General features: G+C 39.4%; 1 protein-coding gene across 3 annotated transcripts; it reads left to right on the top strand.

The window, feature by feature from the left end:
- The first annotated feature begins 1,383 nt into the window (after positions 1–1,383).
- On the top strand, positions 1,384–16,599 carry BZW1 (basic leucine zipper and W2 domains 1). 3 transcript variants are annotated; one of them, XM_008146472.3, is made up of 12 exons: positions 1,384–1,581; positions 2,684–2,757; positions 4,909–5,085; positions 7,667–7,761; positions 8,552–8,617; positions 10,517–10,652; positions 11,793–11,902; positions 12,236–12,406; positions 12,617–12,763; positions 13,262–13,400; positions 13,648–13,770; positions 14,141–16,599. In XM_008146472.3, exons 2-12 carry the CDS (start codon positions 2,694–2,696, stop codon positions 14,170–14,172), a joined length of 1,260 nt encoding a protein of 419 aa, XP_008144694.1. In that variant the 5' UTR covers positions 1,384–1,581; positions 2,684–2,693; the 3' UTR covers positions 14,173–16,599. The 3 variants fall into 3 exon arrangements, with proteins under 3 accessions (XP_008144694.1, XP_054578712.1, XP_028008936.1); XM_054722737.1 differs by lacking the exon at positions 1,384–1,581 and adding an exon at positions 1,981–2,081; XM_028153135.2 differs by lacking the exons at positions 1,384–1,581; positions 2,684–2,757; positions 7,667–7,761 and having other exon boundaries at positions 5,008–5,091.
- The last annotated feature ends 1,375 nt before the right edge of the window (positions 16,600–17,974 follow it).

Raw genomic sequence — 17,974 nt, 5'->3', positions numbered from 1 at the left:
GGATTTGAGATCTTGCTTCCCAACACATGGCATCAGTTTGGCTCACATAAACCCTTATAAAAATTCCCTGAAGGTTTGGACATTTCTTATGTCCATTGCACATGTAAGAAAGCATGACACAAAATAAAAGATGTGAGTACAGAAAAGAGGAACCCAGCAATGACCAAGTATTGGGGGAGGTAACAAGGACAGTTAGAGTGACATTTTAAGGTCATAGGTAACAGCTCCTTAAATGCTCAGCGGTGGCCCAAAGGGGAGTACTGAAGAAATGACTGGGTTTGGCAATAATTTCAGGAAAAGAGCTCAGAAATGTTCCCTGAAGTTGGGAGGGGCAGGGGGAGCAGAGGGTACTTAGTTAAGGAAGCCACGTTATATAGACTAATTTACCAAAATGTTTGATAAAGAAAAGAAGCAAGATCCAGAGAAGGTGATTTCAGGGACAAAACCCTGTTGGGGGAGTTTCTCTGATAGGAGAGTAAGGAAGCAATGGAGAGGCAAACAACTAAGATGCAAACCGGGAATAGACACGTGAGGCTCGCTCCTGGAGGCACTGTGCATTTCAGTTTGTGCTGTGTTTTAACGTCTACACCGCTTCTCACACGTATTATCTCACCGTCCCCCAGCTCTGACACACCCTCTCATCCACGGATTCTCCAAAGGGTGGCCCCTAGGTCAGCAGCATCGGCATCCCTGGGAACTTGTTAGAAATGCACCTTCTTGAGTCCTGCCCCAGATCTCATCGGGCGAGGCCACAACCTGTGCTTTTCAAGTCCTCCAGGGGGCTGGATGCTCTCCAAGTCCCCGCAACGACCGCTCTCAGGAGAACACGGCAGAGACCACGGTAAGGAGTGGTGACAACTGTCCCGGGGCAGGATTTCTTCCTGAACCCTCAGCCGGGCCTCCCTCGCTCCTGGGGGGAGAGTGCACGACCCCACCCGACCAGCACCCCCGCTTTGGACTTAGCACAGCCCGAGCGGAAGCCAGGCCAGGCCGACCGAGCGCCCACCCGTCAAGGGCCCCACCCACCCACCCCGGCCCGCCCTCCCGCTTCGACTTCCGGTGACAGGAGCTGGTCGATGAGGAAGGAACGGGGGGGGGGGGGGGTCGAGGGGGGCGCAAGAGCCCAACTTCCTTGAGGCTGCCTGGGGTGATGGGGGGTCTTCTATGCTTCCAGCCCCTCCAAGTGCTAAGAGGAAGGATAACGACGCGGCGAGAGAACGACAGGCTAGTCCGGGATGAGTGTCCGGGAAACCTGGAACTCAAGAACAAAATTTTAAAAATTGGCTTGGAAACCCTCCGTTCTTCCCTTTCCGAGTCTCCCACCCCGAGCCCCGAGCTATAGAAAAGGCGGGGCCTCAAAAAAAAAAAAAAAAAGAAAGAAAGAAAAGGCGGGGCCTCCACGCAAAAAAGGGGCGGGGCGATGCGCGCGACGAAATCTCGCGATAGAAGAGCGGTGGGCGGGGACGGCACCGCTCCTCCTCCTCCTCGCGTTAGTTCCGGTCGCCGAGAAGAGACTGCCAGACCGCCGCTGTTGTCGCCACATCTGGAGTTTCTGGCCCTTTTCTCTTCGCCTTAAATTCGGTGAGGTTCGGGGCCCTCCCGCCCCGGGGCCGAGTGGCGGCCCCTAGTCGGCGGGTAGAGAGCGAGGGCGGCGGCGGGCGCTCTGCGGCCCGGCTCGGAGGGGCCCAGGCGGAGGCCGCCCCATGAGGCCGGGCCGGGCCGGAGCCAGTCTTCGAGGGCCCGGGCCGCCGTCTCATCGGGGAGGCCGAGGGGCGGCCGGGCCGGAACGGGGACCCCAGGGAGGGAGTCGCGGCGCTCACGGCGGAGGCCGTGGCGGAGACAGCCCCCTCGGGCCCTGCCCGGCCTGGGTAACAAAGCCGCCGCGGCCTCTGTTGGGTGATGTACGCGTTGGGGGTTCCGGCGGGCGGGGCGGAGGAGCCGCCACCACCACTGCGGCCGCCTCCCCCGCAGCTGCTTTCGCTGGAGGGCGGGCGGATGTACGGGGCGGCGGGGCCCCCGGCGCGAAGCGCCTCGGCGCCGTCGGTCCGCTCGTCGCGGCGGCCGTCCACGCCGGCGACGGGGTCAGTGAAGACGGAGCGGCGCCAGCAGCAGCCCGCCGAGACCCGGGGCACACTGGGCGGGGTGGCGGGTGCGGGCGGCGCGGGAAGGGCGTGGGTGGGGAGACACGTGCCCTCGAGGAGGCTTGGATCGCGGGGCAGGGGAGGCTCGGCCGGCTGTCAGTTAATTTTGCGGCGGGAGTGCTGCGGTCGCTGGTGTGGCGTGAGGGCAGGGTCCCCCCGCGGGGATCCGCCTTTGGACCGTGTCCCGCGCGTTGACGGACCAGTTGGTAATCTGTCAGTTGAGTAGTGGAAGGTGTCGGCGAATTTAGAGGAACGAGGAAGACACCTAAACGTTGTGTGTCTGGTGGGTGATGTGCCGCCAGTCACTGGCGCTGTCGTCACCTAAAAGTGTACTTCTCCTTCCATCTTTAAAGGGCTTCTTGTAGGGAGGAATGGCAAGTTTTGAGGTTATAGTTAATTAAAGCGAAGGTAATCGTTTTTACTGTCAGGACTGAAAGTGAGGGGTCAATTTGTTTTACTTGTGACTAGACCAAGGTTTAATGCTTTGTTTTTAAAATGAATGTTACGGCACTGTTTTTACGGCCTTGTTTTTCTTCTCCTAGGGTGTCTTTTATGAATAATCAAAAGCAGCAAAAGCCAACGCTATCAGGCCAGCGTTTTAAAACCAGAAAAAGAGGTAAATAATTTGTTTTAAAAATATCTTTATTCAGGTCTCCAGAATAACTTTTATACCTTGGTTCCTCTAGGTGACAGTTGCTCGGTATTAAAACCATAAGAGAAAATAGAGAAAGGAACGTGACTTTCTAGTTGACTATTTCAGTTACCCTTAATATTTTTAAGTTATTTACTTATTTTAGAAAAGTATGGGCTGCATTTTTAATGTCAAATTTCATTTAAGCACACTTTTGTTTGAGGGAAAAGGTTCATTTATAAAAAGAGAGCCCCTGGTGTAATCACTAATTTCACCCAAAGGTTGTGAAGATTGGTGAGAGCAAAATCAGATTTGGCCCATGGAAGTTAATTATGGAACAGTTATTAACATTGTAATTTTTTTATATTGTAATTTTTTTTGAAATTAAATATTTCTCACAGAGCTAATAAGAAAAGGACTAAAATTATACCAACTACTTTATATTAGTGGGCACTTAGATGAATACTGAATTTTGTAGCAAAGCATTGTTATATACTGGTGATGCAAAGTTAAATGAGATGTGGTCTCAGGTATATTTTATATTGGGCTTAGTATTTTCCCTTCATTATTGCTCAAAAGCACATGTCAACTTTATAGTAGATTTTGAGAAAGGGGAGAACAGGGTCAACTAGTTATAATTTGTTTTTCTACTCTGAATAGAGACATTTTGAGATGTATATTCTGAATGTTTTGTAAATCTGTAGTTATAGTTTGTCCCCCTGTATTGGGGAGATCAGAGTGATTTGATTCTAGTCTTTGCAGATTCATTTACATTTAAGTCAGTAGATTTTCTCGAGAGGAGGAACAGAAGTTGGAAACCAGAGCAATTTAGCAATAATAGGGAAGAGTATGTGGATGACGGGCATTCACCTTTATATAAATAATTTTATTGTTAACATCAGGAAGAGATGTTACTTCCTGCTTCCAGATTGAGATCCCTCATGCTCTCCTAATTCTTAACGATTGGGTCTTGGACAAACAAGGAGTTGGTCACCCTCATGCTGCGTGAAAGTTAACAGCTTCTAACCTAGATAGAGAAATCAAACCCTATCATGGATTGTGTGATAACAATTCAATGAAAGCTAGGTATGTACCCAGGGCACTGTTCTGAGTGCTTTCTACCTTAATATCATTTAATATTCACAACAACTTTATGAGATAGGCACTACTCTTAATTGCCATTTACAATATGAAAATTTACACACAAAGAATGAGACTAGTTGCTCAGACAGTTAAATGATGGTCAGGATTTGTATCAGGCAGTTTGACTCAAGAGTCCTTGCTCTTAGCTAGTGGTCTTGAATTTCTCTGGGCTTCAGTTGTCCTTCTGAATAGTTGGAACAAAAAAGATCTATCTCACAAAGTTGTTAAAAGGATGAAGCAAGGGAGCTAGTGTAGTTTCTGTCATATATTGGATCTTAATAAGTACCAAAGGAGTGAGTTTTTTTAAAGCATACAAAGTATTTTTTTAATATATTTTATTGATTTTTTACAGAGAGGAAGAGAGAGGGATAGAAAGTTAGAAACATCGATCAGCTGCCTCTTGCACACCCCCTACTGGGGATGTGCCCGCAACCAAGGTACATGCCCTTGACCGGAATCGAACCTGGGACCCTTGAGTCCGCAGGCCGACGCTCTATCCACTGAGCCAAACCGGTTTCGGCAGCATACAAAGTATTATGGGCATTTAAAGAAAAGAACAGCTCCAGTGTTTGGACAAAATTTCACTCAGGAAATTTTTAGAGGATGCCCTAAATTTCAGAAAGGCCCGGGGGCAATGGAAGAACTTTCAAATAGAAGTTGTTTCCTGGCAGTAGAAACACACTACCTCATTTAGCTTACTTACTGCGACTCAGGTGGAAAAGGAGTGGAAGAAAAGCTACCCAATTCTGTGCCCAGGCACCTGCCTTGGGTTGGCAGAGGGAAAACTTGCACAGGATGTGTGTTTAGTCTCCTGTTTATTTGCTAGCGTTCCAGGTCTTGGGTAATCTAACTTACATTCATTTTTTTCCAGCTGTTGAAATAAATGACATAGTGGTGAATGTCTTATTCAGTGATTATAACTTCCTAAGGTGGTGATTTCATGGCATTTTGGTAAGCCTTTTAAAGCTAAATGGGTTTTTTTTTTCTCCTTAGATGAAAAAGAGAGGTTTGACCCTACTCAGTTTCAAGACTGTATTATTCAAGGCTTAAGTGAAACTGGTACTGATTTGGAAGCAGTAGCAAAGTTTCTTGATGCTTCTGGAGCAAAACTTGATTACCGCCGATATGCAGAAACACTCTTTGACATTCTGGTGGCCGGGGGAATGCTGGGTAAGAGTCTGGGTTTTGTGGGAAGTGTGCTGTATGGAGAAGATTGTTAGAATCCAGAATATAAACTGTTTTGACAAGCCCATGAAATTGGGGTGGCTTTGGGGTTTTTTTAACCCCCATAGGATTTTTCCACTTTTAACTCCCAGACCATAGCAAATTAGCAGATTTCCTTGCTCTGTCTAGCTTTATATTTAAAGTGTGTTACAGAATTATAACATTTGGGATAACTTTTCTGATAACCAAACCCCTACAAGACCCCCAATCAGTGATTCTCTCCCTCTCTCCTCCCCCCCTCCATATGTGTTTGAACAGGTTGGAAAACCTTTCCTATTGTTCTATCTTATGGAATACTTCTATATTTAAAAGCCTTTAGTCCTATATGCTTCAGTACATTAGCTACAAAGTATATGTGACTGTCCAAATTGAGATGTGCTAAAAGTGTAAAATAGACATTGGATTTTAAAAACTTAGATTTCAACAATAATTTGAATACTGGAATGTTCAAAACTATTTTGATATGCTGGGTTAAAGTGTATTAAAATTTATTTCACCTTTTATTTTTAAAATGGCTAATAGAAGGTTTGAAATTACATTATGTGGCTCACATATTTTTGTTGCACAGTACTGCTTTAACTTATACATCCACCCTCAACAGCTCAGGATACCTTAACAGATTTTGCTACTTAATTACGTATCTTCAAATGATGATGGTATTTCCATAGCTCTTTAATGTATTTCAAAATGTTTTCATGGTAATAATTGTATTGACCCTCACGGCCAAGCTGACAGAATCAGAACTCCATTTGTATACATGCAGAATGGATGCTTAGAAAGGCTTCAGTGACTTACATGCAGTCAAACAATTGCTCAGTGGTGGAACCAGAAATTTAACATTCGTACATTCTCGTGCCTAGTCAAATGAATATTTCATTCATTGTATTACCAGTTTGTAGTAAGAAATATGAAATATATCTATTTACCATTCATAATATTGCTATCAAGTCTGTTTATAGAATTAGTTTTAAAACATTTACCAAGAAAATTTTCAAGCATATCCTAGAGAGAATAGTATGAACTTCTGACTCAATAATTATTAACAGTGTTATTCTGTTTATGCCCTATCAATTTCATATTTTTAAGTATTCAGACATCATTTTATCCATAAATACTTACAAATGTATCTAAAAATAAAGTTTCTAGCTTGTGAATTTATGTAAAATTACATGTCAAAACCACCTTTGAACATCTCCACTTGGAGTGACAGATTTGGCACTATTATTGGTTAATGCAGCAAGTTTCATTGAGTTGCTAACGTGGGCTATTTCTGTAAACTGCTTCACTTTATTCACACATATTGGGCCAGCTTAGCCATGTTCCTGCTGAAAAATTGACTTGCTTTTAAATCATGTTAGGACTTTATCATAGCTAGTGGCCGGGTGCACGGATTTGTGCACATTGAAAGGAAATTAATTAGAAGAAATATTTTAATATTGCTATTCACCCTTTATAATAGAAGTGTCAGAGATTTAAAAAAATTAGTAAAATATATATGAAAATAATATATAATTTTATTAATAAAATAACAAACATATAAAAACAAAAACATATAAAACATTGATAAAAACGACTGATAATTGATTAAACTTACTCTAATATCTCCCTGTATACCACATTAAGAGTAAGAACACTTCCAGAGTGCTTGACTAATTTCCCTTATAATGAAGTATTTCCAACTTTAATGTCACATTTTCGAACTCAAGAGAAAGCAACATATAACTGACCATGTCCAAAACGGGTTCAGGTAGGAATATTCCTACTCTGTCTAGAGTTTGTCCTTGTGATTTACTAATAGTCATTGCAAATGCTGGCATCACAGGAAACTGTCTTTGAATTAATTTAAATGGGAGGCCAGTGTCAGGTGGGGACAAACCAATTCTTAGAATCAGAACAACCTTTTCTTCTGCAGATCCTGTTAATACTTCAGCTTCAGTTATGTTAAGTCAAACTTTTGATAATAAATCTAGTACCATTACAAAGACCTCATTTACTATTAAGATTTCTCGGTAGCATGGTGATTGCACCTACTTTCGATTTTAATTTATGACATGGCATTCCCGAAGGAGTACTATTAAATTCGATGAGAAAATTTTCATTTTCAGCATCATCCGCTGAATCAATGGAATCATCATTCAAAATAGGTGTGAAAATCTCCATCTAGTATATCCAAAATTTCTTCATTTAATTTATGAACGTGCTCATTTTTAGGACAAAGAATGGCATGTTTAGATATAATCTATAGATATACTATTTCCAAAGGTAGTTTCAATAATAGATCATTACAAATCATTTCATGGGGGATTTCAATAATACTCATTCCGAGAGCTTTATATGTATTGCGCATGCGCAAGTCAATATTTTTAAATTGCCAGTGCATGTCATATGTACCGGCTGGTAGGAGGAACGCATGGTCGGTCACCTAGCCTTTTATATATAGAGATGAGAATCCTCACAAAAAGTAAAATTGAAATGGTACTCATTTTAAATGAAGGTCACTATAAATTTTTTGTAAAATGTTCCTTAGCCCCAGGTGGTACACTGGCAGATGACATGATGCGTACAGATGTCTGTGTGTTTGCAGCACAAGAAGACCTAGAGACCATGCAAGCATTTGCTCAGGTAAATGAAAGTTCACATAATAATTTTGGTTACCTGCCATTATCTATATGACTAATGTTTAAGGAAACATCTACTTTTAAAAGGTTGCAGTAGAAGATTGAAGGAATTTGAATTGAAGGTTTAAAGTGAATGTTCTTATGAAATATGATTAATTAGGAACTTCAAAATGTGTTGAAGCAAACAAAGTAGGAAAAGATTGAATTAGCCCTTTTCCTGTTTGTCACTCTGAAATGAATCCCTTTTTTAAGAAAAAATGTCAAAAGGAAAATCAGTTCCCTGTCATAATTTCTATCATTGAGTTATTCTGCGTATGAGTTTTTAAAAAGTGAATGAGGCAGATTAGCTTAACAATAAAAATCTCATTTGAATGTTTCATACATAGTTATGCTTTCATTACTATAAGCCAAGAATTCAAGTGTATCTAACAGATTTTGTTATCTGTGTCATTAGGGAAGTAGAACTATTTAGTATATCTTACAAATAGGTAAATGACTTGTATATGAGCAACAGTTAGTCTTTGCTTTAATATTTGGCAATAAAGATTTATTGAGGGGTGCTATTAAAGTGTTAACAGCATTACATTGGAACATTGCAGTGTTTGGAAGTTAACAGACTCTTCGCAAGCAGGTTTAAATAGCTTGTAAACATATCTAGTGGAAGGTTCACTTCTTTGCTGTTCTAGAGATACTGTCACAGAGATCTCAGGGCCCTGACCTAGATCTTTTTAGGAACCTGAAATCTGTAAAATGAATTTAATTTATTTTATTTCTTTACTATTTATTCTTCATAGGTTTTTAACAAGTTAATCAGGCGCTACAAATACCTGGAGAAAGGTTTTGAAGATGAAGTGAAAAAGGTATGAAGTGCAATATGTTTTTTAGGAAATAGAAGGTTGAGGTCAAAGAGGGGAGTTTTACGTCCTAATTCAGCCACAGGTTTCAGATCATTTTTTTAAAAATATATTTTATTGATTTTTTACAGAGAGGAAGGGAGAGGGATAGAGAGTCAGAAACATCGACCAGCTGCCTCCTGCACACCCCCCACCGGGGATGTGCCCGCAACCAGTGTACATGCCCTTGACCAGAATTGAACCTGGGACCCTTCAGTCCACAGGCCGACGCTCTATCCACTGAGCCAAACCGGTCAGGGCGGTTTCAGATCATTTTAAATGTAACTGTCATTTGTACTTGTTAGTCACTTCCCCCTTTTCACCAGTCCCCATTCCATCTGGTGACCATCAGTTTGTTCTCTTTGAGTTTGTTTCTATTTTGTTTGTTCATTTATTTTTTTATTATATTTCCCCATATAAGTGAAATCATGGCATTTGCCTTTCTTTGTCTGACTTATTTCATTTAGCATAATATCCTCTAGATCCATCCGTATTAAGGTTTTGTTCTTTTTCATGGTCAAGTATATATGTACCACAGTTTTTTGTTGTTAATCCTTACTCGAGGACATTTTTCCATTGATTTTTTTTTTTTTTTTTTTTTAGAGGGGGAGTGGAAGGTAGGAGGGAGAGACAGAGAGGAATATTGATATGAGAAAGACACATCGATTGGTTGCCTCCCATACGCGCCCTGGCCAGGGATGGAGCCTGTACTGAGGTACATGTCCTTGACCAGAATCGAACCTGACCACGGGCCAATGCTCTATCTACAGCTTTTTTTCATCCACTTGTCTGTTATGGGCACTTGGGTTGGTTCCATACCTTAGCTACTGTAAATAAATAATGCTGCAGTGAACATAGGAATGCATATATCTTTTTGAATTAGTGTTTTGGGTTTCTTAAGATAAATATCAAGTGGGATTGCTGGATCATATGATGGTTCTGTATTTATTTTTTTGTATTTAAATTTTTTTTGGAATCTCCATACTGTTTAGATTTGAGATCATTTTAGATATTTAGGTAGGTTGTTTCTGAAATGTAGTTTTGGGGTAAATCATTTAGTTTAATTTGCGATACACTGTTCCTTAGCTCTGTGTCCAAATAAGTGTCAGAAGACTAAAAATCAAAGAGGGATTTGTTCAAAAGATAGACAATAGAGGATTAGAATTAAATACATTGAGAAAGGGAAATTTAGCTTACTTGCTGTTTGAGTCTTAGATATACTATATATATAGGTGCACAGAATATATGGTAATGTTTTTGGTAACATTTACTAAATATTGCACTATTCTAATTAAACTCATTTAATATTTACGAAAACCCTATGATCAAGTTTAATCCACATTTTACATATGAAGAAACTGAGGCACAGAAGTTAACTTGCCTACGATCACTCGGCTAATCCTATATCCTATATAATCCTATATAATAAAAGCGTAATATGCAAATCGACCGAAGGGTGGACCAACCGGTAGCTATTACACACTGACCACAGGGGGGCAGGCGCTCAACGCAGGAGCTGCCCTCTGGTGGCCAGTGCGCTTGCACAGGGGCAACACCGCTCAGCCAGAAGCTGGGCTCATGTTTGGTGAGTGTAGCAGCGGTGGCAGGAGCTTCCCAGACTGCGGGATGTGTGACTGCCGGCTTTCGGACAACCCCCAAGCAGTCCTGGACTGCGAGAAGGCCAAGCTGAGGGGACACCCCCACCCCCAGTGCATGAATCTCATGCAGCGGGCCTCTAGTGTGTATTATATCTGACACGCAAACGTCAGTGGTACTCCAGAGCCCATACTTGTAACCAGTATAGTATGCTTTACTGCTTCTCTTTATATAGTTGCTCTTTTAACCTATAACTATTTATTTTTATAGCTGCTGCTGTTCTTAAAGGGTTTTTCGGAGTCGGAGAGGAACAAGCTGGCTATGTTGACTGGTGTTCTTCTGGCTAATGGAACACTTAATGCATCCATTCTTAATAGCCTTTATAATGAGAATTTGGTTAAAGAAGGTAATTTACCTTTAGTAAAGGTTAGTTTTTAGTTGGTTGAGGGTAGGGTAGATAAGAGCATGAAAGATGGACTGATATAAAACTTGGAGTTTATTTAGATTTGACTTGTGTAATCGTCTTTTTTACTATCTTTAAATGTAATAGGTTGATTCAGATTCATTAGACATTTATTATATACTTTTGGCATCCGGGGTTAATGGCTTACTATAGGTATACAGCAAATATCCAGAGTCCAGATACAATGTGATTATAAAGTAAAAGGATTTTAATTCCATGGTAATCCATAAGGAGATTAATTCTAATTGGGAGACTTGGGATCATCTTTAATAGAGAAAATGCCATTGGGGGAAATGTCAAGCTGAAAAGGAAAGTAAGTGTCCCCCCCACACCCCCCCCTTTTTTTAAATATATTTTATTGATTTTTTACAGAGAGGAAGGGAGAGGGATAGAGAGTTAGAAACGTCAGTGAGAGAGAGACATCAATCAGCCGCCTCCTGCACACCCCCTATTGGGGATGTGCCCACAACCAAGGTATATGCCCTTGACTGGAACTGAACCTGGGACCTTTCAGTCTGCAGGCCAATGCTCTATCCACTAAGCCAAACCAGTTAGGGTGGTAAATTATTCTTTATAGTAACAAAGCTAACTTTTCTTTAAGAGTACTATTTTTTATTTTTTTATAATTTTAATCTTCACCCAAGGATATGTTTCTATCTATTTTTAGGGAGAGGGGGAGAGAAATAAATATTGGTTGTTTGCCTTTCATATGTGCCCTGATGGGGAATTAAAACCCACAACCTTTTAGTGAATGGGATGATGCTACAACCAACTGAGCCACATTGGCCAGAGTACTCAGTATTTAACATGCTTTATTTTAATTTTCACAGCAACCCTGTCAATTGTAAGAACTGTTTACCCTCATTTTACACATTAGAAAACAGTTTCACTTGAGTAAGAATACACAGTCAGCAAATGGTAGACTAGAGAAATTGGAGTTAAATGGTAAGCAGTAGCAGAGGGAAGTTCAGGAGTAAGTGGGGATAAAGTGAGTAGTTCTGTGTGGTTTAACTATGGAGGGAGGAAATGGGGAGGTTGAGTCCAGAAAGGCGGTTCTGCTAAGTGTGCTCTTTTTTTCTACAGGGGTTTCAGCAGCTTTTGCTGTAAAGCTCTTTAAATCATGGATAAATGAAAAAGACATCAATGCAGTAGCTTCAAGTCTTCGGAAAGTCAGCATGGATAACAGACTGATGGTTTGTAGCTTCTTTATTGATTTTAAGAGAGGAAGGGAGAGGGAGAGAAGCATTCATGATGAGAATCATTGATTGGGTGCCTTCTGCATGCCTCATACTGGGGATCAGGCTCACCATCAGGACATGTGCCCTGATCAGGAATTAAACCATGATCTCCTGGTTCATAGGTTGATACTCAACCATTGAGCCACACCAGCTGGGGTACTTTCTGTCATTCTTTTTTGCCATTCTTGCCAGGAAAGTATAATAAGGAATTTTGTCATTTGTAATCTGTTAAGAGTTTTTCTTATCCTGATTTAAATAGAATCTAACTAGACTAACTTCTCCTTTCAGGAACTTTTTCCTGCCAATAAACAAAGCGTTGAACACTTCACAAAGTATTTCACTGAGGCAGGCTTAAAAGAGCTTTCAGAATATGTTCGGAATCAGCAAACCATAGGAGCTCGTAAAGAACTCCAGAAAGAGCTTCAAGAACAGATGTCCCGTGGTGATCCATTTAAGGATGTAAGATGTTTTTTGTTTAAGCTGTCTTTATATAGCTGAAGTATTTCACTAGAGTGGGCTTTAATTAATAGCTATAGAATATGAATATTATGTCGGGGCTTTGCCTGTCTTTTTTATATTTAGTGCCTTCTTGGGCCCAGAAATTACAACACTTGGGGGAGTATGTACATACATATCATTTATGTTCACTAAATTTGGATTCTTTTGCAGATAATTTTGTATGTGAAGGAGGAGATGAAAAAAAACAACATCCCAGAACCGGTTGTGATTGGGTTAATCTGGTCCAGTGTAATGAGCACTGTGGAATGGAACAAAAAAGAGGAGCTTGTAGCAGAGCAAGCCATCAAGCACTTGAAGGTAGTAGAGCTGTGCCTTGACAAGACATTCTGCTTTTAAACTTGGAAAAGTGAACTGTGCCTGCTTTTCTAAGAGCGTTTATCACATCTGATTCGTGGGGATAATTCAACCAGTAAATAGACAAATAACATAATTATTGATGTAACTTTTTTTAAAGCCTGGCCTGGGTTTTGTTTGGTTCACAGGTTAAAAACGAGTATGTGTTTAAAAGTAGCTTACGCCTGCAATTTGGTGTTTGGTTTTTATGGAATTTTGGAAATTTTTTTCTTTTTCCTTTAAAATAGTAAACATTGTTATTGACAGTTATCTGGAATCCCTGATGCAGTATTATTTATTTAACATAGATGCTTAAGCGTTACTATTTTTTTTTAAATTTCCACTAAATAGAATATAATTCACAGTGATTGTAAAAGATAGTTATGTTCCGTATTTTAGGAATTTTATAATGGATGGTTAGCAGAATGAATAACTGAATCTTTTCTCACTTCCCTTCAAAAGCAATACAGCCCTCTCCTTGCTGCCTTTACTACTCAAGGTCAGTCTGAGCTGACTCTGTTACTGAAGATTCAGGAGTATTGCTATGATAACATTCATTTCATGAAAGCCTTCCAGAAAATAGTGGTGCTTTTTTACAAAGGTAATTTTAAATTTCTCAAAGTTTTTTGTTTGTTTTTAATAAAGAATGTGGCCCTGACTGGGTAGCTAGCTCTTTTATGTTTTTCTTTAAAAATTTGTTGAAGATACCAATTAAAAATGTTTTGAATACAGTCCGTCCCTCCCCTCCCCTCCCCTTCTTCCCTTTCTTTCACCTTAGGTAGGTTCTAATGCTGAGATAGAGACATGTTTGAAAACTCCCCAAATGTAATGATCACTCTTCTTTATAGCTGAAGTCCTGAGTGAGGAACCCATTCTGAAGTGGTACAAAGATGCACATGTTGCAAAGGGGAAAAGTGTCTTCCTGGAACAAATGAAAAAGTTTGTGGAGTGGCTCAAAAATGCTGAAGAAGGTAAGTCTTTTGTGGCGGAAGCCTAAGAACTGGTTAAGGGTGGCCATAGAATGTGTCTACATGTGCCTCTCTCGTTCAGATACTGTTTTGTACCTAGAGTACAGATTTCTGTTGATTTATTGACTCTGAAGCAGCTGAGGAAAACTAGACTTTAATTATTAAAATATTCTGATGACCCTAGTACTACTGTCTTAGGAGGAAATTTGAAAATTTTAAGAATGTCTAATAAATATGAAATCTGAGATTTATAAATGAATACTTTTTAATATCCCTCATATAAATAGGACATTCATAAAAGACTTCACAGTTATAAAAGGGAACTTTTGCTTTCTGGTATATAATGCTTTACTCCATTTTCCCTCTTTTCTAGAATCTGAGTCTGAAGCTGAAGAAGGTGACTGAATTTTGAAACTACATCCTCAGTAAAGCAAACAGGAGTTGTAGATAAAATGTCATGTCTCATGTGTCCTGGTTCTTACATCTTCCTACCTCCCTATATCAAGCATGATATAAGGGCTTTCATGGCAAATTTTATTTTAACTGTTTCTATGGTTACTGGAAATGTTGGGTTTAGTTTCTAAAACCATGTTTTAAGTAGCTACAGGAGCTGTAGATTTGAATCTAATGTTGCATTAGTCTTTTCAGTTACCTTCTACCTCCTGTATTTTCTACTGTAATGATGTAATTTAAGGCCTTCCGCAATGAACAGTTCACTTTTTTCCTGGGTTTTCTATATAAACAGTTTTCAAGATATGATTTGGTTAAAAATAATTTGTTATAAAAATTCTGTTTGCAAATTAAACTGTAAAAGTATCCAAAGTCTCAAAAAGCAATGATTTGTGTGATAATTTGGTATGCCCAAAGCCCTCCTCATCTATAAAAATCTCATATGCAGTAATTGAATTCATTAACATGAATCGAGTATTTGGACCATTGCTTACATGTTAATATTTTTCTTGAATTTTAGCTCCAGATATGTTTGAGCTCAGTTGTTTGCTCTGGTTTTCATTCCTTAGTGAAGCCATGGAGAACAAGCTTGAAAGTGAGGTCTTTGGGAAACTATGTGGCAGAGGTGGTGGGAAGAAGAAAGTTGAGCTTTTTCCCATTGAGAAACTTCTGCATTCAGTTTCTATCTTTTCAAGCAGAACATATGGGTATTCTTGTCATACCATTTACAACTGTACCTTAGAAGAGTCTTGTCATTTAATGAATTTAACACTTGTCATACACTTCGAATGTTAGGAAAGGACTCATGAAATAGAGTAATGAAACGACTTACTAAACCCAATAAATTGTTGGAAATATGAAGTGCCAGCATGTTCTAATTGGGACTCTAAATTCAACTCATTTCCTATTGGCTTAGAGTATTTGATGTAAAGAATGGAGTGTAGTGATAGGACCAGCCTCATTCTTATAACTAATTAATATTCACTAATTAATGACTCAAGCATTTGGCTATTAACATACCCTAGTTGCCTTTTTAAATTTCTTAATTGCCATGAGCCAAACATCTTTTTTATACAATTAATTCACTTATTTTAATTTTCATCTAATGCCATCCATCTACATATGTGACCACACTTTTTGGTTGGAAAGACTTCACCTTAAAAGTGAAGATTTTGGAAGTTTTGATTGTTGAAAGAAACTTATCTTGGAATAATGCCACCAGAGACTGAGTGGAAATTGCCCCTTTCAAAGGTGCCATTTTTATGAGCCAAGAATTTGGTGTTTAACAATTCATCTGGAGGGAATAATATGTAGTATAATTTGAAGTGAAGGTGTATAGTTACCTTAAGAAGAACATTATTATTGATACCATTGTGAATGGGGTGAAATTGTTAAATGAATAACCTTAATAAAATTTTCATGCACAGGCAAAATGTATTCACTAGGTTTCTACGTAGTGATTTGCTTTTGCTTTGTAATTTGTAGTCCTTAAGACTTTTTAAAAAAATAAAGTCAGTCCTTATTCTTAGGTTATATAGGTCAATCTTTATTTTTTTTTTCTTTTGTAAATTCCATGCTAATGTCCAGTGGTAACTGTATGTTATACTTTCAGGCGTTTCTACTATGTAAGCATTAAATAATTGCTCTTTCACCCTTATAGCTCCCAAACTATAAACACCTACAAAGAATTGTGATGTAGCAGAAACTACATAACATTTCTACAACCAAATTATTGCATGTTACTGCCGTTCAAAGTGTACCCTGTTCTATTATATACTGTGTATAGTGAATGTGTAGTCTTACAGAACTACATTATGATCTTTGATCACAGTTTTTTTCTTCATAATGACAAAGTAGTGTTTACTTACAATATTATAGTAAATGGGTATCACCTGTGACAGTATAAAAAAAGGGAATGCTTTCTGAAAAGACTGCAGATTTTTCTTTTTGAATTCTAAATGGTAATTTTGGAACTCAGTTGCCAGTGCCAACCTATGGCCTCAAATATGTAATTCTTAATATAGATGTTAAAACTGTACTTGTATGATTGGATAAATGTTGATTTTCCTAACTTGGTTTCCATTTCAGAGGATAAGTCTCTTAGATGCCATAATTAAATGTGTTTAGAGCTGATCATAAGTTTTTTAATCTTAATTATTCTGGAGTATTGTCCTAGAGATATTTATTATGCTGTTCTTATGAAAATTCCAAATACCCAAAACACCAAGGATATTTTGACACAGCATAATGATGGTGGTAAGAGAAAATGCATGTGACTGAGACATGACTTCTAATTCAGTGTTTCTCAAAGCTCATCACCCTCCTCCGGGAAGCCTTTTTAGAGTTTTCTTATAGCACCCCAATAAATTTTATTACAGATAAGCTTGTTATGTGTATTGTACCTGCTTTATACATTAAAAGAATACGGGTTCGGTTTTTTTTTTTGTCCCATTTGGGGGTGACATGGCCCCCAATGAGAATTTGTACCTAATACATCTTAAATTAGGAGAGGACCTAGAGATTGCCATTTGCATCGACAGACATATCTTCATGTAGATCCATATCCTGAAGCAGTATTTTTTCCCTCAAGGGTTATTAGAAAATAGAGGAAATTTGTTTCCTGCCAGTCACCATTTTTTTGAACAGTAGCCCACCATAGACATCAGACAAGTCATTTCCCATTGACTTTGGTGGTCTTAAGATATTCTTCCTTGATTATAAATGTATGGGAGAGCTATTTGGGTTCCTTCTATCTATAAAAACCAATTAAAATTCTGGATGAGTGATTTTAAGTTGTTGGGCAAGACACTGGTAAATGGTATTGAAATATTAACTGATATTTAACTGATGCATCTACTGTCACAGGTTGCTTGCAGGAACTGGCACAACTACTGGGCTTTAAATGTAACATAAGTATCAGAGTTTTAGTGTACATTATTGCTTAAGACTACTGAATTGCCTTTGTAAAAATTTCCCTCGGGCGCTGTTTACAGGTGCCATGTAAAATAAGTTAATCATTTCCGTGAGAGTTATGCTAAATGCCTTGCTATGATTTTTTTATATATAAGTTATTAGTCCTCTAGTATATATAAGTTAACCTATTCATCCTACTGAGTCCTGAAGGTTTAAGAGCTAGTTGTTCAGTAGGCTTTAAGTGGACTCTAGAAGATAGAATCAGTACTTTTGACTTCAAAATAATTTATAATTGGCTTCTGTCTAGAAAACTTGAATTGCGGTGAATTTATACCTGAACATAACCTATGCATAATTGTATGAAACTTGGTTGGATCAGAAAGGCTTCTAAACTCCCTTTCTCCTTCACCCCTCACCCCATTTAACTGGGTAATTAGGAGTCATATCAGGTCCAATCATAATTTTCCAGTGCACTTACAATGAATTTTTAAAAGGATGAGGACAGTTTACCAATGCACTCAATCACTGTCAATTTAGTAACTCTAAGAACCTTAGTTGACCTGGCCAGAGTCGTGGCTCTATTAGGCATCATCCAGACACCAAAAGGTTGCTGGTTCAATTCCCAATCAGGGTATGTGCCAGTATTGTAGGCTGGATCTCCTTAGGGGGCATGCAGGAGGCAGCAGTTTGATGTTTTGCTCACAATGTTTCTCTCCCTCTAAAAATCAATTTAAAAAAACCTTTTAGGCCCTGGTCAGTTTGGCTCAGTGGATAGTGTCAGCCTGTGGACTGAAGGGTCCCAGGTCCGATTCCAATCAAGGGCACACGCCAGGGTTGTGGGCTC

The sequence above is a fragment of the Eptesicus fuscus genome, chromosome 11, assembly GCF_027574615.1.
Source record: "Eptesicus fuscus isolate TK198812 chromosome 11, DD_ASM_mEF_20220401, whole genome shotgun sequence".
Classification (NCBI taxonomy): domain Eukaryota; kingdom Metazoa; phylum Chordata; class Mammalia; order Chiroptera; family Vespertilionidae; genus Eptesicus; species Eptesicus fuscus.
The sequence above is the reverse complement of the archived record's forward strand: the minus strand, read 5'-3'. Positions and strand labels throughout refer to the sequence as shown.